The sequence below is a fragment of the Protomyctophum parallelum genome (assembly GCF_964188405.1).
Source record: "Protomyctophum parallelum genome assembly, chromosome: 8".
NCBI classification, from domain to species: Eukaryota; Metazoa; Chordata; class Actinopteri; order Myctophiformes; family Myctophidae; genus Protomyctophum; species Protomyctophum parallelum.
Window position 1 is genome coordinate 31,101,724 of NC_139703.1, and position 26,890 is coordinate 31,128,613.

At 45.2% G+C, this 26,890-nt stretch overlaps 1 protein-coding gene across 1 annotated transcript in view; it reads left to right on the forward strand.

Annotated features, from left to right (window-relative positions):
* Positions 1-2,528: 2,528 nt before the first annotated feature.
* cacna2d2a (calcium channel, voltage-dependent, alpha 2/delta subunit 2a) overlaps positions 2,529-26,890 on the forward strand; it is a gene marked incomplete at both ends in the record, with an annotated part of 161,527 nt that continues 137,165 nt past the window's right edge. The window contains 2 exons of the mRNA XM_083771116.1: positions 2,529-2,600; positions 10,892-10,951. Coding sequence (XP_083627242.1) covers positions 2,529-2,600; positions 10,892-10,951 — 132 coding nt within the window. The remainder of the gene's footprint in view (positions 2,601-10,891; positions 10,952-26,890) is intronic.

Here is a 26,890-nt window from a genome sequence, read left to right on the forward strand (position 1 = left end):
AATTCTGGAGAGTAGGAAGGTCCTCTCCATCTGTTATTGTGGGTGCGGTTCTGACTCAGTGGTTTCTGTGATTGGCCCTAATCCTGGCAGCCAGAGTGGCAGAGACAGACTGAAGAGCTTACAGCAGACAGACTGCTCTCACTCTGACAGGCTCCACTGGCTGAGAGGCTGTGCTGATGCTGCCTGCCTGTTACACTGGTCCACTGTCTGCTACTCAGACCGCTGCCCCCTAATGGACAGATGGCTGCACTGCACGGCAACTGCAACGCCGGCCATCCTTAAAGATGGAGTGCCACCATTTTTGTATTTGTCCAGTTTTTCATGTGTCTATGAGGTGACAGTACTTCATTAGACACCCTGGAGTCGTTTTTATGTGCAATGGTGTATTAACTTTGTATTTAGGGTTTCTTCCTGGAGGCTGAACCCTTGACAGTCAAACGTGCCAATGGAATAAACAGTAATATAGTGACAGCCCCTCCCCTAACCCCTCCCCCTTTATCATACAACTACATCTGTGGGTGCGGCTTAAATTCAGGTGGATCACCACCCATCACCACCCATCAGGCAAACCAAGCATACTTAATGAACTGGTGGGCGTGCCCACATAAAAACAACATTTTAACAAATACTGTACACTTTTTTTGAAAAACTTCTTCCTCCTTATATAACAATAAGACCTGATGATCATGTTTTAGGGTGGAATAAAATCTTTAAGGGCTATCATCCCAAGGACAAGTTAGGAGAGAGAGTCTCATCCTGTGGGCCAAATAAGCCCCACTTAGAACACTACCACTGTAATGATAACAACGCTGCTGTCGGGTGGAAACCCTATTTTAGAAACGTCTTAAGAAAGTGAAAATAGCCGATATGCAAGCTCACAACCTGTGGCATCTTAAGACATGTTATGAGCTTGTGGATTGGCTATTTTCACTAACAAAATATACAAATAATTATGAAATACTCTATGGAGATACAAGGTTTCTGCCTGACAGCGATACTATAATAAAATGGGTGTGTTGCCGGTAGATTCGATGGATCACCGTCCATTACCATTCATACATATTCGCATCAAACGCAAAATAGCGAAAGTATAACATCCCATTAAGACCTGAGGACGATCCTTGGCACAACACATTTTTAGAGAACATTTTAGAGACGGACAAATGCATATACATTTGGGGTCCTTTTTTTGAGAACCACAGCAACCACTGCTAGTTATTTTGGTTCAGCAGTTCCAGTATTGTGACGCACTGCACCCCTCCCAAATTACCAAACACACACACACGCACACACACACACACACACACACACACACACACATGCACGCACACGCACACACACAGGCAGGCGTGGGAAAAAGGTGCCACTACGCGACAGGAAATTGTCACAGCATTAGCGTTTACATGCTAATCAGGCTACTCCAAATCTCATGATATTGATGTAATCAAAATGAGATTATACTGTGGCAGCAATCAGCTGGTCTCGTTAATGTATTTACTGCTAAAGAACTGACAATTAAGATGACTGACTTGAATATAAAATAAGTCTGTTGTGTATTGTCATTGTCGACCAGACACCTTGTACTGTATGTCTATATTTCTTATATTATATTTTTATTAATTTGTTTTGTAAATTTCCCTACTTGAGAGTGTGACGAGATGCGTCGAGTTGTCCAAAAGAGAAATGTATTGTCTCCCCAGGTCCCAAACAAGTCCTTCAACTTATTGTTTATGCCCCAAAATGAATATACAGGTTTTGTAGCAATTTGTAGCAAATGTATAAATATTATAAATATTATACCTCAATTGTCAAATGATCATGTGCACTTTATTTTACTTAAGACCATTTTTTTAATATTTTAATTAACAATGTGGACAAAATAGCCAATTTTACATGGAGGTGCCACTTCACCTGTTACCATACATAGTTACTTTCCACCTCTGGTATACACAGCCAAAACACGGCGTGTTAATCTAACTCTGTGTAAAAACAGACCCTTACGGGTCCGGTAAGCACTCAGGCTTAGATGTGAACACAGAATGAACTGTGCATGTATAGGGTTGCTTGGAGTGTCCCTCAGGGTTACAGAAGACACCCGAGTGTTGTGTTGAGTGTCCTTTGAATCCTCCCAGTCCTGCAGAAGGCCCTATAGACTGTGGGATCTTACACCATGATTTAAAGAGCGATTATAAGCCAGACTGGGCCAAGGCCACTGATGTTTATGATTATGATCATGGTGACCTACATTTACTCTGTGCTTGGCTTTAGAACGGCCAGTGGTTCCCAACCGTTTCTGGATCTAGGGCCCACTTGAAAACCCAGTGGAGTGTAAGTACATTTACTCAACTACTGTAGTTTTTTTCAATTTTGAGGTAATCTTTTTCACTTTCTTCAGTATTTCCAATTTAGATAGAATTCTAGATATATATCTATGGTAGGTATATAAACTAGGTATATAAACTGTATCTAGATATATATGAGAAGATATCCAAACTGTATGAATAAATATGTTTTATATCACGCAAAAAATGGAGATTGTACCTATCTTCTGCACACCGCGGGGGGGCGCCCACCCCAGCGTGACGCAGTGTGCGCCCCTGGTGGGCTGTCATTCCCCCAGAAATAACATGACTTTGAGTGATTAAACTGCTCCGCGCCAAAACAGCACAAACTGAACAGTTATGAATATTATAGATCCTAATCGCCTCATGCTGAGCTTTTCACTTCGTCTCCCCCCCCCCCCCCCCCCCCCCCCTGCTTCATGTCTCCTTGTCTTGCGGGGCTCACAGTCAGAAAGCAAAGGCCTTTTCCACTAGCCAGGCAGGCAGGCAGCGGAGGCTGTTTCGTCTGGTTGACACGGGGAGGGGGCCTATCAGACAGTCTACATTTCCCAAAAGGCAATGTATTTCAGAGATTGTCAACCTTTTTTATTTTAGTCCCTTCTATGTATAAACAGCTTTTGTCCCCACACGTCTCAAGATTTGCCATTGACCACGGTAAGAATTCCGGTCAAATGTCCACAACATTTTGTCCCCGCCCGTCTCAAGTTTTGACATTGACGATGAAAGGAGAAATGACTTCAGAATTAAACATCAAAACATTAAACACCGTTGACATTGAAGGGACAATTTACGTAATTTGTAAACGAGCAAATCAGCTAACCAATCACAGGCAACAGGCATTCTGATTGGCCAGTATGAGATCATGCATGATGATGTGCAGTATGATGATAAGAGCTGATAATTCCGCTAAATATGTCGTAAATTAAACATCAAAACATTGACATTGAAGGGAAAACGTACATCATATGAGCAAATCGGCTAACCAATCACATGTTGGTGGGAGCGCTTGGCCAATAAGGGACCACCTTATGTACAGTACCTTACGTAGCATGTCAAATGTCCGCTAACTGAAATTGATGTACGATGACAAGAGCGCCCCTCATTTCACACAGGTGTGATTTTTTTACTTCAAGGACCCCCAGTCAAAGTTGTTAAAACAGCATAATCATTGTAACAACTGTATCCATTTATATGTAAGCAATTGTAGGTGTACTTCTGCTACTTTTAAAAGATTTAAAAAAAAACGCGAAAACGTTTTGGACAATTTTGAATAATTTTCTCTTCTCTTTTGGGGGTCTCTGGCGCAAAACATTTTCAGATGGGTGCCCCACAGCCAAATATACATGGGGTCCTTGACATGAAAATGTTTGATAACCACTCCATTAGGCCATGGGCAGCCATTTTGTTTTGTTTTGATCTCTGGGGACTCCAATCCATGCTGTAAAATCCTCACAGTTTATTTAACTCTGTGTACCAATGAAACCAAATGGGCACACTCCAACCACTATTTGTACACTCTCTATAGTTATAGACCAATGCATTTTGACCCAGGGTGGTCCCTGGACCCTATTGAGGACCACTGATGTATATAATTCAGTCTAACCAGAACACACGCCATGAAAACTGAATTATTACCGGAGGGGTATCAAAGGCAAAAGCATGAATTTCCCCCTCCACCCCCCTTAATAAATCAAACCCTTCCGTTACCTATTGTGTTTTCACACAATAGCGACCCTGTTCTATGGGATGTTTATGGCCGTAGACGTCGTGTAGGTCCTTTTCATGCCACTATCCATTACCGGCTTGTGTTTATGGTTCTTGACCTTGCCTGCAGGCGTGTTGACAAATGGCCCGATAAAACGTGATGCAGTTTGTGTCAGGGTTACAATGGCTGATGACGCCAGAGGACACCGTCCTCTGTGTGCGAGATAACCGTCAGTGTCCCTACCGTGCATGGTGTCATTTTTTGCTGTGTGTGTGTGTGTGTGTGTGTGTGCTCGCGCTTGTGCTTGTATGCTTGTGTGAGGACTGTCCCCTCAAGTGTAGTGCAGTTTTAGAAATACAAATTGTGAGGACCATTTTCCGGTCCCCTCTTCACAAGACAACATCATTGTGTTATGGTAAAAACAAAAAGATGTTTAGAGTTAGACGTACAATTAGTAAAAGATTCATTGGGTATTAGGGTTAGGATTAGGTATTTAGAGGTTAAGTTTGGAGTTTATGGGTTAGAGTTATACCTGAGATATACTCTGTGTCATGCTGGTGTCACGCACCAGAAATTAGCCCAAACCTACTGCGTTTTCCGATGCTTTCCTTTAACTTTTATGTACTCACAAGTACAGTGATACATATATATATTGTGTGTGTGTGTGTGTGTGTGTGTGTGTGTGTGGGGGGGGGGGGGGGGGTCTGTACCGGGGCCTTATCTGTGTATATAGGTCCATCATACTGTGCTGTATCTCACTACTAGCCTGCTCATCCACTGGCTCTAAGCTGCTCGGACCACCAGCAGCCCACCAGCCACCACCACCACCAACATTGATGATATATCCCTGGTCCCCTCCATCCCACATCTCTCACTCTGATTCATGGGCTGTTTGTGTAGCCCATCCATCTGTGGGGCCCAGCAACACAGAGGCAGGGAGAAGACACACGGAGAGGCGCATGGCTGTTTTGGAGCAGGGGAGGAGGGTGTGTGTGTGTGTGTGTGTGTGTGTGTGGGGGGGGGGTAGGACTGCATTAAGGAGAGATAGGCGCCCGCTAGAAAATGGTTGGTTTCTGGGGGTTGGGGTGGGGGGTGGTGCAGGGGGTTGGGGGGGGGGGGGGGTCTGTGGAATAACTGTCGGCAGCTGGAGAAAGCGGAGAACGGAGGAGGGAAAAGACACGTGGGGCTAACTCTCAGAGGGAGAGAAATGGATTTTTCTGCGGGGACAAAGAGGGAGAGATCCTTACTGACAGATTAAACGGCTGAGGAAAAGAGAGAGCTGAGAGGATGAAAGGGCAGATCATACTGTAGATCACTGGTAGACGTGCTGAGGGAGAGGATTGGGCGGATGTACTGTAGCCTTTTGCTATATACGTGCTATACTCCTCAAGGAAAGACCTGCTTTGGTGTCATTATCGCTGTCCTATACGTGGCACCATCACAGTCTCAGTGCATAATGCATTCACAGACACATTCACAAACTCATTACGGGAATTTAATGGAACCTACTGCTCCACAAATTATGCAAGTTAGGTATTTAGCCACTTTCACCCTGGTGTATTATTATTATAGTTGAATATTAATTAATTCAAAGAAAATGTATTAATAGAATAATACACAGTACCATACACGACACCATCGTACAACAAAGTATAAATCGATAGCATAAAAAGCTGCAGTCCGTCACTTTCATGTTCTTCCCGTGTTTTTGAACCCAAGTGCCAAAATGTCTACCCTTGAGCTAAAAGGAAGATCAACTCCAACACCCTCACAAGACAATTGTGTTATAATGGAATATGTTATCATACTCTGCTACAGATTGGTCAACAGAACTGTTTATTCACTATAAACTAAACATGCTTAATGAAAAATGTTGTCGTGTTAATATCGCCACGAGAGATTGCCACTCGGCAGTGCCCTCTTGCAGTGCTGACCCTCTCTCTCTTAACAGATGGCGCACAATTAATGTCGTTTCTATTGAACTATCTGGGGCAATGATTTCAATAGGCCAATTAGCTCCTCGTTTCATTGTTCCAGTGGTCTAACATTCCATTAGGAAATGAATGAAATATTTTTTTCCCCATTACTTGAAGCCCATTTGGTTGATTAAACACACAATACACAAGCATACAGACGCAGAGGAATACATTATACAGTGGGCTACGATACAGCTTTTCTGTTATTTTTAGAAAATTAGGTTAGCACTAGCGGATAGACTACAGAAGTCCTGACGCCAGAAACAGGCTCCCTGCTTCACGTTTTTGAGGGGCGCTAGCCCCTCCTATATACAGGTTTCATGTTTGTGTTGGCACCGTTTGTTTTACATCACCATTTAATCACCTAATCAACATGAGTTAGACATTCATATATTAGCGCCCCTCACTTCACACGGGTGTGATTCAAAATCCCATGGCATCTTCCATGGAACTCTGTCTGACGATTCTGTCAGGGAGGTGGCTCTGTGTCGTTATTCTGTAAGGGAGGTGGCTCTGTGTCGTTATTCTGTCAGGGAGGTGGCTCTGTGTCGTTATTCTGTCAGGGAGGTGGCTCTGTGTCGTTATTCTGTCAGGGAGGTGGCTCTGTGTCGTTATTCTGTCAGGGAGGTGGCTCTGTGTCGTTATTCTGTCAGGGAGGTGGCTCTGTGTCGTTATTCTGTCAGGGAGGTGGCTCTGTGTCGTTATTCTGTCAGGGAGGTGGCTCTGTGTCGTTATTCTGTCAGGGAGGTGGCTCTGTGTCGTTATTCTGTCAGGGAGGTGGCTCTGTGTCGTTATTCTGTCAGGGAGGTGGCTCTGTGTCGTTATTCTGTAAGGGAGGTGTCTCTGTGTCGTTATTCTGTAAGGGAGGTGGCTCTGTGTCGTTATTCTGTAAGGGAGGTGGCTCTGTGTCGTTATTCTGTCAGGGAGGTGCATGGCTCTGTGTCGTTATTCTGTCAGGGAGGTGCATGGCTCTGTGTCGTTATTCTGTAAGGGAGGTGGCTCTGTGTCGTTATTCTGTAAGGGAGGTGGCTCTGTGTCGTTATTCTGTCAGGGAGGTGCATGGCTCTGTGTCGTTATTCTGTCAGGGAGGTGGCTCTGTGTCGTTCTTCTGTCAGGGAGGTGGCTCTGTGTCGTTATTCTGTCAGGGAGGTGGCTCTGTGTCGTTATTCTGTCAGGGAGGTGGCTCTGTGTCGTTATTCTGTCAGGGAGGTGGCTCTGTGTCGTTATTCTGTCAGGGAGGTGGCTCTGTGTCGTTATTCTGTCAGGGAGGTGGCTCTGTGTCGTTATTCTGTCAGGGAGGTGGCTCTGTGTCGTTATTCTGTCAGGGAGGTGGCTCTGTGTCGTTATTCTGTCAGGGAGGTGGCTCTGTGTCGTTATTCTGTAAGGGAGGTGTCTCTGTGTCGTTATTCTGTAAGGGAGGTGGCTCTGTGTCGTTATTCTGTAAGGGAGGTGGCTCTGTGTCGTTATTCTGTCAGGGAGGTGCATGGCTCTGTGTCGTTATTCTGTCAGGGAGGTGCATGGCTCTGTGTCGTTATTCTGTAAGGGAGGTGGCTCTGTGTCGTTATTCTGTAAGGGAGGTGGCTCTGTGTCGTTATTCTGTCAGGGAGGTGCATGGCTCTGTGTCGTTATTCTGTCAGGGAGGTGGCTCTGTGTCGTTCTTCTGTCAGGGAGGTGGCTCTGTGTCGTTATTCTGTCAGGGAGGTGGCTCTGTGTCGTTATTCTGTAAGGGAGGTGGCTCTGTGTCGTTATTCTGTCAGGGAGGTGGCTCTGTGTCGTTATTCTGTCAGGGAGGTGGCTCTGTGTCGTTATTCTGTCAGGGAGGTGGCTCTGTGTCATTATTCTGTCAGGGATGTGGCGCTGTGTCGTTTGGGATTTAATACCATCTGTGTTTCCAGAAAATAATATACATTCTCTGATGGTACCCCCCGCCAGTATTATCGTTGGAAGTAGGGATTTAATAAGTTACAGGACTTCATACTGTATGGTGTGTGTGTTATATGAAATGTCCAGCTGGCGCTCGTTAATGCTGTACATCAAGGCAATTATGAGTCTGCACTGTCAAATAGGCCTATCTATGTGATGTTGACAATTAGTTGACTTTTGGTGAAAAAGCTTGCATATTATCGATATCAGTTGATATCCATCTTCAACCGCTTATCCGTAGTCGAATCGCGGGGGCAACAGCTCCACCAGAGAGCTCCAGACTTCTCTCTCCAGAGCAACATTAGTGACTTCCTCCTGGGGAACCCGAGACGTTCCAAGGCCAGTGAGTCAATGTAATCCCTCGATCTGCACCTTGGTCTGAGTGCCCCGGGGTCCCAGTGGGACTTGCATCGAGGACCTCCCTAGGGAGACGCTCGAGAGGCATCCTAACCAGATGCCCGAACCACCTAAGCTGGCTCCTTTCCAGGCGAAGGAGCAGCGGCTCTACTCCGAGTCTCTCCCATGTGACTGAACTTCTCACCCTATCTCTAAGGGAGATGCCAGCCACCCGTCTGAGAAAACCCATTTCGGCTGCTTGTATTCGCGACCTTATTCTTTTGGTCATGACCCACACTTCATAACCATAGGTGAGAGTAGGAACGAAGATTGCTCGGTAGACAGAGAGCTTTGCCTTCTGGCTCAGCTCTCTTTTCGTCAGTGCGATTCAGCGACTGCAATACCACCCCTGCCGCTCCGATTCTCCGGCTGATCTCCTTCTCCGTCCTCCCCTCACTCGTGAACAAGACCCCAAGATACCCCAAGATATCGGTATCGGAAATGAGGAGTTGGACAATATCGGTAGGCTATATCGCATATCGGCAAAAAAGTTAATATCCGACCGACATCTCTAGTTGGAAACTATAGGAAATCACAGGATTGACACCATTGAAGCACGTCACGCCCACAATAAAACACATTCCAGACATTTGTTACTTTGTGTTATTATTTATTTTGTTTGATCACGCAACTGAGAGCTGATAACACTATATTCTCATTCCCACACGTTGGCACAGTTTGGCCAACTCTGTCTTTATCATGTGACGTCATATTCCCCTTGCTCTGTGGGGACCGCTTCTTAACAACGTAGCACCAAAAATCAAAGTGCTCTTAGCAGCACACTAAATAGGGTTTGTAATTATAGAGCCCTGTGCACAGAATATTCTGGGATGTGAACCAGATCGCCCCCTAGGGGCCTGGGGGAACCTAGATACAGAGGAAGAGAGAAATGGAGGGGGGTGGGGGTGGTGGGGGGGGGGGCCTCTAGAGTGTGGACTCTGCCATATTTGGGTGACTTGATGCTGTATAGTGGTCTATAACTCTATAAGCCTCTACAGAGATAAGCCTCAGTTAGTGTACTTGGGGAACGCTGTATGGATATTAAGGGATATTCAACATCAATGGGCACCGGTTATGTGATGTTTGAACTAGGGGGATGATAGCTCGCACGCTACATTTATCTTACAACAAAATACAGTCGTAATGGCAATATCAAAACATTCAAAATACAAGTAATAACATTGCTGTACAGTTCTTTGATTAGGAATTAAATCTGGTTTATGATTTCTGTAAAGTAAATCCAGTCGGAATATGATAGCAATCAGTATTTGCTTGAACCAAACACTATGTCCTATTATGCACTACTAGAGCGGTGCCCGTGGGGCCTCTACGTCGGTGCCCGTTGGGCACTGGCCTACTTGGAACGATGCAAGTTGGAAATGGATGCCCCCACCCAGATATTATGTCTGTGTCCCTTTTATGCCCATATATGGAGTTCTTTGTCAGGCATGCCCAAATATGGAGTCTATGCAGACATCAGAATGTCTATGCAGAGTTGCAGACATCAGCTCCATATATGGACACTGGGCAGGGGCCCTGTCCAGACGGGCCTCTGCCCGGGGTAGAATAATTTTTGGGGCGGTTCTGGAGAACCGTGGGTCCGACCCACTCGACACCGAGCACCTTGTGGTGGTGTGGAACGCGTGTGTCGAATTTGAGTACAGAGACTTGGTGCATTGGCCTACACTGCACTGGCCTACTTGGAACGATGCAAGTTGGAAATGAATGCCCCACCCAGATATTATGTCTGTGTCCCTTTGATGCCCATACATGGAGTTATTTGTCAGGCATGCCCAAATATGGAGTGTTGTGAGGTCAGAACAGGCCAGCTGCATATATGGACGCTGGGCAGGGACCCGGTCCAGAGCCTGGGCAGAGGCCTTTTTTGGGCGGTTCTGGACAACCGTGGGTCCAACCGACTCGACACCGGGAACTCCACCCCCTGCTGTGGTGTGGAACGCGTGTGTCGAATTTGAAGTCGGTGGGGCTAGATAGATAGATAGATATTGTCACTGTCAGGTGTAAACCTTGTATGCCCAAAACCATTACTTTTCAGAAATAGAAAATAAATAATCAATTTAGGCATTTAGCAGACGCTCTTAATCCAGAGCGATTTACAGTAAGCAAGGTGAACACAAGGTAATACATCAAATGCACAGAAATAGTAACCTATGATCATAGGTGAACCAAGAATCAGTCTAACAACGGCATAGTCTGAAAACTCACCTCTTCAGACTACACCTTAGCCCGCAGCACTTAGCCGTAGCCTCGCTGACTTTGCAGGCGAATGTAAAGGCTACAATATGCCATTTACAGTATATACAGTAGCATATTATGCATAGACATAGCATTCTAGAGTGTTTATAGTTTCATTGTACAGATATCTCACTGTTCTTTAGTTTACTTTATGTATTTGACATTGACAGCTGCTTTCATTTCCCTAGAGTCTAGTCTCTCTCTCTCTGTCTCTGTGTCTCTCGCACACGCAACGATTATCCTGTACTTTTCTCAACTTCTACTTGTGTGTGTTCGTGTGTGTGTGTGTGCAGAAGCTGGCCAGGGAAGCGGAGCAGCTTCAGAAGGAGCACGTGTGGCAGGATGGTGTGAAGGTAAAGCTCGGCTCCAACGGCCTTCTCTTCCATCCTTCCTCTTCCTCCTCTTCCTCTTTCCCCTGCAGGGTTTCAGTGTTCTGTTTACATGTGACCCTACGATGACAATGTGATCAGCATCACAGGGGACAGTGTTAAACACACTTGTATTTATTCAGTGATATACCGGTACGCTTTTGTAAAACCTTGTTTTACACGCACGGACGTGCCGTGCGTGGCACATTCCTGCGTGTTTTTACAAACACATACTGTATATGTACAGCCACTCGCGCACGCACACACAGACACACACAGACACACACCTGAATCTCGATTCACAATCTCTAATCTGTGTGATTATTTACATGCTGTTTGTTCAGTTTCATGGACCGGAGCAGCTTGGATATTACATTTTCTACCAAGTGACCTTTACACACGCGCATACACACATACACAATCCCTGCTGTTGAAATGTAACAATTCTCACCTCCCTGTGAAAACCCCAAACAGAAACCACTCTTTCATAGGTTTGTGGTGTGTGTGTGTGTGTGTGTGTGTGTGTGTGTGTGTGTGTGTGTGTGTGTGTGTGTGTGTGTGTGTGTGTGTGTGTGTGTGTGTGTGTGTGTGTGTGTGTGTGTGTGTGTGTGTGTGTGTGTGTGTGTGTGTGTGTGTGTGTGTGCGCGCGCGTTCATGCATGCATGTGAGTAAGCCTGCCTGCTCTGCTGACTCCCAGATTTTGCAAACACACCGATGCAAACATGCCGGTGTGTGCGTACACACACACACGCCCGCTCGCACACACACAAACGTTGTGCGTTCTCCACTGTCATATTCTTTGTCTCCAGGGAGACGGGCTCGCTGTCATGGTACACTTGCCACAAATGGATTTTTAACCCCGTGCGTCCTGCGGGATATTTGAGAAAAGGCTTTAACTGATTTAAAAAGGAATGATTATGAGCCCCTCTCTTCCACTTCCCCCGCTGAAGTCCATTTTTATTCATGGTCCCTTACACTGCAGTGGCGGGGGTCTCGAGCGGAGGGGGTCTCGGGGTGGCAGCGGTGGCCACGTGCGCTCTGAGGGAGGTGGGGAGGGGGTCTAATGGCCCATCATACACCTGCACACACACACGCACACGCACACACGCAGGCACATGCACACTTTTGTGTTACTGCACTTGTGTGAGGATATCAACATTTTGGACAGCAAATTAATCCATTGTTTTGTACAATTTCTTTGCAATTTCCTCTACAAAGCCGAAAAGAGCGGATCTTGCAAGCCCCCGGCGCATTGTGAGCTTGTACTGTATATTGGTGATCTTGGGTGCACGACAATGGTGCGCAACTAAGTATTAGTGTATATAACTCTTAATCCTCCTAACCTCTACATGTCTAATCCGCCTAACTCTAAAGATGTATTTCAACCGTCAAACAACCATTATACTCTTGTGAGGTCCAGGACATTTGTCCTCACAATGTCTAATTCTCAAATTACTACTGTACTCGTGGGGACCGTTGGCCAGCACAAGTACAGTAATTCAAGGGCACGCACGCACGCACGCACGCACGCACGCACGCACGCACGCACGCACGCACGGCTACCCACGTGTGTGGGTAGCCATGCAGTTAGTGGGGGGGGCTGAGTCCCACACCTGTTCATAGGGGGTTGCTTCCAATACGCCGTCAATACCTCTTCGAGCGGAAAAGACCACCCTCCTACCCCCACCGCCACAACGTCTCTGTGTCCGATCTGTCTCGGTTCTTTTTCTCTGCATTTGTTTCATTCTCTCGCTGCTGTTCTCTGTCCTCGGGCTGAGCTGTGTAACAGTATTATATCAGCTGTGTAACAGTATTATATCGATATCCTGATGTGTGACGAGTCTTTTGATTTGGGATGTCGTGATGTGACAATAATTGTTGTATTTTCTTGTGGTTTTAACATAGACTGTAAAAATTAATATTATGGATAAAGGGACCGTGCCGCGCCGTCGTCCTTTGGTTTCTACAGCAGTGTTGTTTTCGTCAGGCATAACGATAACGACGTCGACGAGCCCTTTTTTCAGGACGAATATCTGACGTTGACGGAATAAACACAAAAGATTTCAGGACGAGACTGACGCTGACGAGCTAAACCGCTCTCTTGGTTGACTAAAATATGACGAAGACGCGTGTGAGGTTTCGTTGACGAGACGGGACTAGACGAACATGTCAGTGGTTTGACTAACAAAGTTTCAGAATGCATGGAAATGTTCCGCCAATTGTGCGTGCAAAAATATCAGAAATGCTGCCGCTACTACGGCTGCATCTTGTGACTGTCCTTGTGTCTGTGCATGCATGCACGCACTCACACACCCTCCCTCGGTTACTTTACTCTTTCACACGCTGCGCGCGCGCACACACACACACACACACACACACACACACCGTCCCACACGTATCGGATGCAAGCTTTGCATGTCCCATTTGCATTGCCTATACCTGACGTTGTAATGTGCTCTCAACTTGTAGCTTTTAAAAGTAATTTCCTCAGAAAAGTGAAAAGTCCTAAACAAATTCTCCATGACTGTAGATAGGAACTCTAATTAAATCTTTATGCAGAGATTAAGGGCTCCATGTTTGTCACCGCTAAACCCCTTATCCCTAAACTTCTTTGCCTTTTGCTTTCTTTTTTCTGTGTGACACATTCTAAGCCCTGGCCCCTCCCTTCTCCTCCCTGCAAGTGCTCTTATGCAAAATTAAATACATCTTTAATTTTTGACTAAAACTGGGCTAAAACCTTTAAAGTTTGTCGCCTAAAACTGGACTAAAACTATCAAGGATGGAAATGACTAAAATGTGACTAAAACTAATGAAGCATTTCATCCAAATGACTAAATGTGACTAAAACTAATAAGCATTTCGTCAAAAAGACTAAGACTGACTAAAACAAAGAAAATGCCTGCCAAAAACAACACTGTTCTACAGAGCCGCTTTGAAGTCATGATTGATGATTGATCGATTGATTAATAGATTGATTAGATACTTTATTAGTCGGTAATGAAAATAGCACGAGGTAGAGTCAGACATTTGGGCTAAAAGGATAACATTAAAACAATATTTAAGCTAAAAAGGGCCAGGGGCGGATCCCAACTCTACGGGCCCCTGGGCCTGAGACTGATCAGGGCCCCCATGAATCGACAGACCAGCTGGGGTGGTCAATGGCAAGATTTACAGAAAAACCATGGTGCCTGGGTTTTGATCACTTAACTCATACACTGCCAGTGTATGCTTTTAACTTCTTTGTATTAGCCAATAACGTCTTTAACGTGTTTCTGAGCTTTCTATTCAGAAGGAAATGTATATTATAATATAGATTATCAATGAGATTATTGTCACAATATCAATATCGAGGTATTTGGTCAAAAATGTGATTTTTCTTTTTTTCCAATCCTACTCGGTTCTATGGCTGGACCATTAGGACTTCAAATCAATATCACCATTTGGCCTATTTCAAGCCTTTGGCTCGATTATGATTGATGAGCAATTATTTAAAAAAATAGTTAAAATAACAGATCTATACAAGCTAGCTACAAAACATGTTGTATAGTGCGACTTGTTGTGACCTTCGGCAATTCTCTGTATCTTTTTCACGCCACTATACACAGTATACGCACTCCACGATTATACGATTAACCTACATGAGCAAGACTTGTTGGTTCTACATATCGGTTCGATATATTTTCGGTTCATTTGCCCGCCCTATAGTCGGTATATAGTCTTTCTGTCTGTCTTTCTCGCTGCTTTTCCAGTGCTCCCGACCCCCCCCCCCCCCCCCCCCACACACACACACACACACACACACACACACACACACACACACACACACACACACACTCACACACCACCATGTCCAAACAGCCCCGTCCCCACCCTCCTCTCATCTCCATCACATTCAAACACCTTGCTGCTTATCTGTCTTGTGTGTCTGCTTCCTCCATGAGGCATGAAAACACTCTGAGAAATATCACATTGTCGCGAATGCTGCAAATGAATCCTAATGGCGCTTCCTCCATTAATAATGTATTGCCGCTGATTTCATTTGCCTTTATAATTAGGCCAGGTAATGAATCTCGGCAGGGGCGAGTGTGAAACCGTTTAAAGGAAGGACACACACACACACACACACACACACACACACACACACACACACACACACACACACACACACACACACACAGGAGGGAGGGGTCGGAGATGAGGAGGAGGAGGAGATAGGCCTCATCGCTGTCGGGTGGAAACCTCATACATGTCCAAAAGGGTTACTAACTTATCAGGACAAAAAAAACACCTGTGTTTTTAACAGATCTAATGTAGTTGTTATTTAGTCACAAGCTCTTGTTACCACTTTTCATTGCTTCAAGATTTATAAAAACACACAGACACACGTAATAACCAGTCTTTCACTTTAACATTTTCTTCAATAGCATAAGATAGCAGACCTACAAGCTCACGTTGCATCGCATTGTGAGCTTGTCGATCGGCTATTTTCACGACTTCTTAGCACAACACCCTTATACGACAATGTAGGACATTCACTTTTTGTAAATGAAGACAAAACACCTAAAGTTGAAATCTGGAGATACACGGTTTCTGCCACACAGCGATGCACACAGTTTGTAGATATGTGTGCCTCCCTAATTTGTGTTTGGGTGAACAGGCGGCTGACTGGCACACTAATTAGATTAGTGCTGCATGCTGGCTGGGCATTAGCAGCAAACACAGAGCATCTTAAACTAACAGCTCTGTCAGTCTGTCACACGCCGAGCACAGAGAGAGTATGTTTACTTGCAAAAGGCCTTATGACTTCAAACCAATAGCACACTTATTTCAAACTTTTGCCTCCATTACGGTTTTGTTTTATAAGCAGACGGTAGCAGACGAGCTCACAACTCGTCACATTACAGGACGTTGTGAGCTATTTCACTTTGGTATTCAACTTAGATTTTTGCATAATGACTAAAATAGGGACAGTGTGGAGGTTAAAACTGGATGAATCAAAACTCTGACTGTGTATGCTAGGCGTAGCCATGTCATTTATCTGACTGTGTATGCTAGGCGTAGGCATGTCATTTATCTGACTGTGTATGCTAGGCGTAGGTATGTCATTTATCTGACTGTGTATGCTAGGCGTAGGCAATAGGCATGTCATTTATCTGACATTCATCATTTATCTGCCAACCATTTTGGGGTGGCTGTAGTTTTGTCTTTGTGGGTACAGAGGCTGTCGGTTTCCCGACCAGTATACTCATTGAGAAGTGTCACTGTAGTTAGGGAATATTATCAGTATCATGTCAAATCTGGGAATAAATGTCTTACCAGGAATTTTCTACACCAATGTGTTCGTACCACATTGGTTTCAAATATGCACATTCACATTTAGGCATATTTGGGCAAACACATTTAGGCATATTTGGGCAAGTGGCTATGGCCAACCTAGGGGGTCTATGGCCAAACTAGGGGTCAAACTAGGGGATTTTCATGAAAACCTAATGCTTGGAATGGATCAGAATCATGAAAACACCCTAGTTTGGCCATAGACCCCCTAGTTTGGCCATAGCCACACTAGCCCAAATGTGCTGACCTCATCACATTTGTGATGCTGGACATTTTTAGCCCAAGGAGTGTTTTTTGTGAAAAACAAATGCTTGAAATGGATTCATAATCATGAAAACACTCTAGTTTGACCCGTCACAATGCGTCACATGCTACTTAAAGCATAATGAAAATTTGCCTTATAATGGTTGTATGGTACCCCAACTTTCAGCAGCTGTCAAATATTCCCCTAGGGTCGTTGAATAGATCCCAATGTGGGATATGGTAGTAGACACCTTTACAAACACATTGGTGAAGAGAATTCTTGGTAAGAAATGTATTCCCAGATTGTATTAATATCCCCTGACTACTGAGCAAAAGACACTTAGAGGTAGGGTAAGTGAGCTATAAGTTGAATATAGCTCTAGAATCATTGCTATAGAGTACTGTATGTTTATCCAGTAAGATGAGTCTCCCTGTACATCTCCAGCTCTTTAATACAATAGAAAGGTCAGGATACCAATTTTATCCAGTCAGGTAAGAGAAATATAACATATTATGTTGTGGGGAGGTGGGGGGGGGGGGGGCTTTTGGTAGGATGTTTTGTGTGAGTGTGCTTGTTGTCCATCTAAAAACACGCTGTGTAGTTAAGTAGTTTGTGTGTGTGTGTGTGTGTGTGCGTTCATTAGCAGCAGGTTGTGTACCTGGGCCCGGACCATCTGCTTCCGCCCTTCTAAAGTGGTGACATCACAGGATCTCAACGACATGCCTGCTCCTCACCACGGCTGCTATCACATCTGTTACACACGCACACATGCACGCACACGCTTGATGCACATACAAAACACTAGCACTCACAAATGCGTGATTCCAGACAGGCACGCCACACACACACACACACGTAACAGTAACACGTACACACACGCGTTTGTATTGTATTCCTAATACTTGCGAGGACATGACATCAACATGTTAGGACAGCATTGAAAATACCGAGAATTGTCAGGGGAGAAAAGCTTGTAGATCTGCAATTGATTGATGTGTGACATCGATGCGCAACTAAATGTAAAATAGGGAATATACTTGTGGGGTAACACACACCCACACACCCACATGCACACACACGCACAAACACGCACAAACACCCTCTCGCGGCGTAGCTCCAGTTGCCAGATTGTGACCACAGTGGGTGCGGGGAGGCCATGGTTATGGACATGGAGGTGTTGATGGTAACAACTGTTGTGATGGTCGTTGGGGGGGGCTTAAATCAATTGGAATGAAATGGTGTGTGAAATAGACATTAAAGTGTTTGATCGCTCCTGATTCCTCAAGGTCAGGAGCCCATCCCTGTGTGACTGTCTCTGTGTGTCTCCTGCCCCCCATCGTGCATTGCGATGAGATTTCCCTACGTTTTCCCGCGGATTTAAAACCTATTCTCTTCTCTGTGTGGTGTTTAAATTGCCACACCGACCAGCCAGGGAGAATGGAACTTTTGGAGACTGTGGGACATCATATTTCTTTTTGTTTGTTTTACTGAGAGAGTGAATATGATGGAAGACATATGTTAACACAATCTGTGCTGAAACAAGAAAATCTTGTGAATAGCTGTACCCCACTGTGCCAACGAGATTATGAGATTTGATTAATTGGCATTAATCCATAATATATATACTACTTTTTTTTTTCTTTTTCTTTTACTCACATGGTCTAAATGCGAATCCGATGTGAACGCTTATTGCTCCTTTTTCTGCTCAAAATGAGCCAAAATCTGGTGGAATCTGTTTGGAAGGTTAATATTCCCTGTTCTTATATCACATGACACACACACACACACACACACACACACACACACACACACACACACACACACACACACACTTTTTACACCATATATGAAGCTTTTAACATTAGCTCTTTGACCACGGCCCCCATTTACCTCCATTTCAAAGTAGGATTTTCAAAGCCTCATAACTCTGAAAATACGGGCGCTGTCCTTGGTGATCGTCATCCATCCTAGGTTCGGATGCCATTTTGTGATTTCGCATCGCTCCCGTCATGTTAGCATTTCTGGCGAAAAGTAAACATCGTGACCAAAACCAGAAGAATACCCCTGGCAGGGTTTAGCTACACTCAGGGTTTAGAACACATAGAAATAATTAAATACATATAAACAAAAGATATTGTGATACAGTCGTGGTACGATATATTGTACACAACAGACTGATACAGAGATATATCTATAACTATAAATGCACCAAGTCTCTGTGTGTGTGTACAGTATGTGCATCTGTAATCCACGTAACTCGAGAACCGTTCGCCCCACCGACTTCAAATTCGACACACGCGTTCCACACTGATACAGAGATATATAGTCATTAAAGAAAGACATGTTGATACAGTATCAATATGATGGCATAGCCTGGCTTAAACTCCATATTTGGGCATGCTTGACACAGGGACTCGGGCAATCAATTAATACAGTTGCAACCACTATATAAATGGCAAGTATTTCATAAAGCTTAAGTTCCAAAAATCTGAAGTATCCCTTTAACACATGCAGGCCATACAGTACAGTACAGTATGTATACAGTAGCAGCAGATAAGCACTACTGTCACTTAGTTAAATGGTGGCCGGCGTGTCGAGGCGTCGGACACCGGGAACGCTGCCTGACATAAAGGAAGGAGATTGTGAAAGGAGAAGCGAGGGGAAGACGGGAACTTTTCCATCAGATTCTGATGTGGCAGCTGCTGTACGTTTGAAATGCATTAGGGCTAATAGCCGTGCCATTAGGGGAGAGAGAGAGAGAGAGAGAGCATTCTGCTGATGGGTTACTATGATGAAGCCAGGAAGAGGTAGCGACAAAGACAGAAAATTGGTAGAGAGAACAGGGTCAGTGGGGAGACAGAGATAGAGACAGAGAGAGAGAGAGGGAAGGAGGCGGTATGTGAGAGAAAAAGCAGACAGAGATGGAGTCATCTTCCAGGTCATTTACCACAATCATCACTCTCTAATCAATCAAGCCTTTCATCATAGGCCAACACAATCTCTCTCTCACTCTCTCTCTCCCTCTCTCTCTCTCTCTGCCTGCACCCTCTTTCTCTCTTGCACGCCCTCTCTCGTTCATTACTATCCACCGGCATTCACACAAATATTTTATTTTTATGTGTTCAACAGTTCGTACACAGTGTACTGTACACAAGCAGTGCACTGCACAACCCTCATCCCCGCATAGGGTTCCTCTTAGAAAGTCCGTCCCAATGTTCATTATTTGTTTGTACTGTAATTAGTACATCTAAATTAGCACACCTTTTCATGTAAAGTTACCCCGCAAAATCCTCAATGTCGATTTAATGGAACCATAAGGACCCATTTTGTTCCATTTACCATATGAAACCTAGCAATTCTTATTATTCTGGACATGTCAAGACATTCGTCGAAGTATAGTGGGGGGAGGGGAAAGGAGGGGACCAATTGAGTGCAGACCCCTGGGGGAACCCTGTCAAAAGAATTGTGTATTTTTACTGTGCCACATTTTACATTTTGGAATCCATCAGTGTTAGATCGCCTTAAGCCAAGAAATACAACTGCTTGGGGGCAGCAGTTGCAAGGTCTGCCTTCTTTTGTCCCTGCCAGGTTTCCTTGTGATGTCACCGTTTGAGATAATTGGCCCTTCAGTGGAGATGAGAGTCATTTCAAGCCCACCCTGGAAGCTATAACATCTTCATTCCGTCCACCCTTATGCGTCCATTGGGGCCATTAAACACTCTGAGTGTTAAATGAACACTGTGCATGGGCTTCATTAGCCCCAGAATGAATTCTGTTTTATGAGGGCACTGAATGGATTCAAATCTGAACACCAACGGTTGGGTCTTTTTAACAGCAAGCACCTCCTATTCCCACCTCACTGAGTAGCTATACCTAAGTCGCTATGCTACCGTTTTTGACGTGATATTAACAGAAATATCAGCTAAATCTGTATTAAAAAAATATGAATTTCTATCAAATATGTTAGGTACCATAAGACTGATCTAACACATTAGTTGTTTTTCTCTATGTGTTTGTTTGGCAAAGTTTGTCGTAACCACACAGCCTGGCTGGACTGGCTGTAAACAGGGAAGTGGCTCTCTGGTGGGCGCAAAGTGTAAATACTTTTGTGAATTAGGAATAGTTTTATGATGTTAATATTTCTATGTTTGTATTTTCTTATGTCTGCGAGGGTTGGATACACGACCAGAGAAGTCCGCCTGATATTATCTATAGCGACTGAGCTTAACATGCCATTTAAGGATTGAAATTAATATTGTACTTGATTCATGGACCAAATATTACCTAGAACATCTTGTTTACCAGTCCAGCTGGACTCTCCTCTCTCATTTACACAATTAATTGCAGCATCTGTGATTTGTAAATAGCACTAACTGTAGTTCATATTGCGGTTAGGATTATAACCTCTTCTCTAGTATTCTTTCCATCTGGAGCAGAGTGCCAGGAGGAGGTTCACCTTCTGCAATGACATTTCATGGGTTTTGGTCATGTGTGCTGAGAGGGGTGGAGTCAAGCTCTGGAGCGTGGCCCCATGGATTTCTCTGGCGTATTGATTCCTATTCCCCGGTGAAGCAGGCAGATCGATCAGCAGGATTTAGACACGGGGGACACTTTCTCAAGCCTCCCAGACAACGCTCTCGCTCTGCCATGGTGGAGGGGGGGGGGGGTTATCACACCAACCTCTTCCTGACAGCTTGCTGACACACCTGAAGAAGTCCTCCATCTTGCAACGTATTTATCTCTCTGCGTTTGTAATTGCTTTTGCCATTTCTTTCTTGTTCCCTCTCTCCTTTCCTTAGACGATATCCTCCAGCCTGAAGCTGGGTTTACAGTCCGTCTTGCACGGCGGTGTCGCTTGCCTACAACAACCTTTTTTTTCCTTCCCAATTTAGTCGTCATGCCAATTGATTCCTCCCTATACACACAAGCCTGTATGTGTTGTGCTGTTGCATCCTATTGGCCAGTGAGGAGCCCCCATCGGGAGGACGTAGAGCCTCTGTCCTACTCCTCCCGCCCAACACTCCTCGTTGACAGCCCCCCCCCCCCCCCCTCCACCAGCCCGTAGGAGGATGTGACAAATAGGCTTCCCTCCCCCGAACAGAACATGGGCCAATTGTGTTCGTATCGACGCTTAACTAAGCAGGATGAACTGTGGTGGATTAGAAGCCCCAGACTCCTTAGTGGTGGGCAAGTATAATTGACCACTTCACTACCCGAGCAGGTGACACTGTACTGTCTTCACTACCCGAGCAGGTGCTCCACACTACACTGTCAATATGTTTCAGCGCTTCTGTTTGTACAGACAGTATGACTGAAGCATTTGAACACTGCGTGAGGTGACTATTCTGTGACTAGTCGGCATTAAGCAACACCCATCAGGAGACAGCATGCGAAATAGGCTTGAGTCACCCATGAGTCAGTTCTCCAGTGGGGGCCGTGCCTCCGTACTGGGGCGTATAGTGGTATACGGCAGCATTGGTTTTTCAAAGTGATCTCTCTCGGGAGACAATAGAGGGGAGAATTGATGGAGACAGGGGGGGGTGAGCGGGTTGAGAGACGAGAGGCAGAGCTGAATGAGGTAAAATGAATAAATAGATAGGCTACATTTACAAAAAGAAAAGGGAAAAAATATGAGTGGGGAAACCAAGAGCTTGCTTTCCATCTCTCTATCTCTCTCTCTCTCTCTTACACACACACACACACACACACACACACACACACACACACACACACACACACACACTTAAGCAAATTACAGATCGCTCTCCGCAATCAAGAAGCTGGAATTATGCTGAAAGCTGTTGTTGTGGTGGGTCACGACGGTAACCGAAGCATCTGCTGGAATCAAAATGGGCGACTGAAGGTTGAGCAAAGAGAAGCGGGTGTGTTGTGTTATGTGGGGTTCATAGCCGCCCATTTCTAACACCCTCGGAGTTAAATGAATACAGAGGACATGAACTGTGTGAGAGGGATCCAAATGGCTGCTTGAACAGCCATAATACTCATTGATCAGTGACTGGACCAACTGCTAATCTATTGGTCTGTCTGAACGAGATCCAGAGCACGGTGTGCGCACAGCCGCACACACACGTACGCGCATGCACGCACACACACTCACACACTATACCGTTGGTCTTGGGTGGAAACCTTGTATGTCCGAAACTGTTCTTTTTTTATTATTATTTTAACGTACCCCCCCCCCCCCCCCCCCCCTTCCCGGGACCTGTTCTTCCCAACTACGTTTATGAGCGTAGACATATGTTTATGTTTATGTCCTTCACCAACAGCAATGTTTTTTTTAACATCCAGCTCCGTTGAGCCTCCACTATAACCCGATTTTCAAAGCGCCGTATCTCCAAAGGTTCGAGAGCTGTCCATGGTGCGCTGACACACACCCGACAATCGTAAATCATTTGTGATTTTGTATCGCATCACATCGAAAATGTAGCTATTTGTTCTGCTAGCTAGCTTAAGGCCGGGGGCTGTGTTGTGGTGAGTCGTTCCACTTCCGGAAGCCCCCACCTTCCTGTTTAACACCGGAAGGACAACAAGCTCCCTAACATTGGAGTCAATGAGTGGCAGTGAAGCGGTCAAACTTTTTGAACACTAGATGGCAGCAAAGGATTTAAAAAGCATTTTGAAAATATAGTGGAAATAGCCGATCCATGTGAGCTTGTAGATCTGCTATTATTTTCACTATACTTTTGTGCGACAGTCTTGTATGATGAAGTAGGGCATTCATTTGTGAAAAAACTAAGTGCTTTAAACATGGAGATCTGCACGACAGCAACGATTATACGCATGCACGCACGTCCCACGCAGACACACACACACACACACACACATGAGTGCATGCATGCACGATCGAAGGCCTCTCACACATGCCGCATACACAAACTCACTCACTCATGCATGCACGATTGCAGACACCCACATACATATAAGACATAACTGTACAGTACACACACACACACACACACACACACCAGTGACTATCCCTATTTTGTGAGTTTGTGTAGTGTTCCGTGGGTGTGCTGTGGACAGCAGGTTTCCATTATGGAAACATCTCAGCATTATTTAGGACACATCATCTCGCATGTTGTGCCGAGGCACCAGGGACCATCGGATGCACTTGATAGGGGAGACGGCCGTGCTAAATGTTATGCTGCCTTGGACCATCCCACTCCCCTCCCCTCCCGTACCCCCCTTACTTCTAGCTGCTGTCGGGTGGTCCAAAACTGGTACTTTTCAGGATGCAAAAAAGAGAACATTTACAAGCTAATAGCAAAAACAAAAGATGCGCATTGATATACACAAACAGAACACGACGTCTAAATACGGAGATATGGGGTTTCCGCCCGACAGGTTCCCTCCGGTTCTGAGCAGATGGTTCCGTCAGTTCCGCGGCGCAGGATTCAAGCGATAACGGCGTTTATGAGTGCCATTACATGCTCGGCAGGCTGCGTCGGGCTCTAGCTGCCTCGGCTCGCACACACACACACACACACACACACACACACACACACACACACACACACACACACACACAACCAAACAACAACCAAAAAACCCGGAACTGCTCGCGATGAAAACAGAAGCAGTTTGCAAACTGAGCTCTGTGGCTCTGCGACTACTGGCCAACCACAGCGGGCCTTTCCTCCATAACGCGTCACCCCGTTTTCAACCCAGCTCCGTGGTTTCAACACCTCCAAGCTCACGACGCCTCAGCTCTTTTCACTATATTTGAAAATGGTCCATTCGTATCAATTATTTGTACGTTTGGGTCCAGGAGTCCCTTCCTTGATACTACTACTGTGTGTGTGTGTGTGTGTGTGTGTGTGTGTGTGTGTGTGTGGGGGGGGGGGGGGTTCAGTGTTTGGATCTATTGTATTGCGCCTCTTGTGCAGATCCAAATAAAATAATCCAAATGTGTGCGTGTGTGTGTGTGTGTGTGTGTTTTGATGCTGAAGATGAAGTATGCATGCAATGCACTGCTCAAAGCATTGTGTAAGGACAGCAAATAAGGAAGGAAAAAATGATGGAAATGATTGCGGGGTCGAAAATAACAGGTTTTCCTCTGCCAGCACTGATTGCTGATTGGCTGTGAAGAGGGTTCTGGAGAATCTCTGGGCCACTTGTGGATGAACAAAATCACACCCAGTGTGAGTACGTCTATTCAGACGGTACTACTCTATTTGATGTGCAGGCGCTGGTATTCAGATGGTACTATTGATGAGTGTGTGTGTGTGTGTGTGTGTGTGTGTGTGTGTGTGTGTGTGTGTGTGTGTGTGTGTGTGTGTGTGTGTGTGTGTGTGTGTGTGTGTGTGTGTGTGTGTGTGTGTGTGTGTGTGTGTGTGTGTGTGTGTGTGTGTGTGTGTGTGTGTGTGTGTGTGTGCGCGCGCGCGCGCGAGAGCGAAGCATGCACAGTGATGGCCTGTGTGTGCATGTATTTAAAGGACGAGTCCGGACTAAATAACGTAATTGTCCCTGAAACAACATATTTTCAGATGGTTGTCGGTGACCAAATACAGATTTTGGGGTCCTTGACATGAAAAAGGTTGAGAACCACTGACATAGGAACATGGGTTTTTCTGAAAACTGTCATGATTTAGAAGACATTTGTAGAATCGAAGTTAGGTCTAATTGGGTTAAGACTTATATTATGACGTACAGTATATTTGCAGAACTTCCCTGTCGCCCAGTTTCCCCGCAGCCTTCATAGCATATAGAATAGAGCCCCTATAAGGCAATAGGCATATTGCTACCTCAGCAATTTGTTGAGGTGAAAAGTTATTTTTTCTTTCTTTTTTTTCCCCAATTTTTTCATAAATCCGTTATTAGTTGTCATGACACACGCATGCCATGCCTAGGTTGTCCCACACGAGCCGTCACAGTCTTGTAAATCATGTTCTGGCGTACGCATTCGGCACAGCCGACAGTCAAAGAGACTATACGGGTCAATCACAGCGGTGTCGTTTCCGGGACTTGGCAAAACACATGACAGCATTTATCTTCTGTTTACAACCATGGCTGCATGTGTATGACAACCAATAATAGATTCATGAAAAAATGGAAAATAAAATCACTTCAGACCACGCGCAACAAATTGCTTATGTAGCAATATGCTATGAGGGGCTGCTTGGATCTGCTGGGGAAACTGGATGACAGGGGCATTTCTGCAAATTGACCCCATGGCCAGTCACTTGGGATCAATATCAGTAGGAAAATGAGCCTATACTGTATGTTATTGAGGCCGGACTTGTCCTTTAAGTGCAGGCATATGTGTTCATTAATGTAATTGGTTTCCATCTCTTTGCTGCAATCAGCCGCAGCTGCTCATACTTACGTGCGCACGGACGGACACACACATACAAACCCAGTCCATTCTAGAAATGGTTGCCACCGTTTATAAAATGGGACGAAACAAAGAAACCCAGGCGATTCAATTCAACAGAACAGATTACGTATATCCACCAGGTTGAAAGCGCTTAATATCGTAATGGCCTTTTTTTCTCCCCCCCCCCCCCCCCCCCCCCTTATCCTATTTGTCTTTATTTGGTGTTAAAGCACATCTTCCTCAGATGATCAGATGGTGGTGTTGTTTGAGAGGTGTTGGCATGCGTTTGTGCTGGTGGATAGGCTTGTTATCTGGTGCCGTGTCCACGCAGTGTGGTGATGCTATCGCCGGCTAAAGCCTTCTCCTCCATGGACGCCCTGTCAGCCAACAATGGCGTGCGGCATTACCCAGAGTGCAGCAGGACAATGCCTCCTTTTCTTATCACAGGATTGGAATATTCACAGACTGTTTCAACTGCTTTTACCGCGAGGGGAAGTGACAGGCCATGGAAAAACTGAGTGATGAGAGAGAGAGAGATGGGATAAAGAAAGAGATGGGGACAGACAGACAGACAGGTGGGCAGGCAGGCAGACAGACAGACAGACAGGCTGGCAAGCATGCAGGCAGGCAGGCAGGCAGGCAGACAGACAGACAGACAGACAGACAGACAGACAGACAGACAGACAGACAGATAGATAGACAGACAGGGCTAGTTATGATCATGCATGGATTTGTTCTCATGTCTTTTTATTACCGGTATTATTTTTGTACTTACTGTAGGCTTGTTTTTCTTGACCACAATGTACAATAGTAGATAGAATGTTATTTAGACTGAGGCTAGCTTCGTTGTTTACCGTCTGCTAAATGCCTAAATTGCAATTGTAAATTGTACAGACAGACAGACAGACAGACAGACAGACAGACAGACAGACAGACAGACAGACAGACAGACAGACAGACAGACAGACAGACAGACAGACAGACAGACAGACAGACAGACAGACAGACA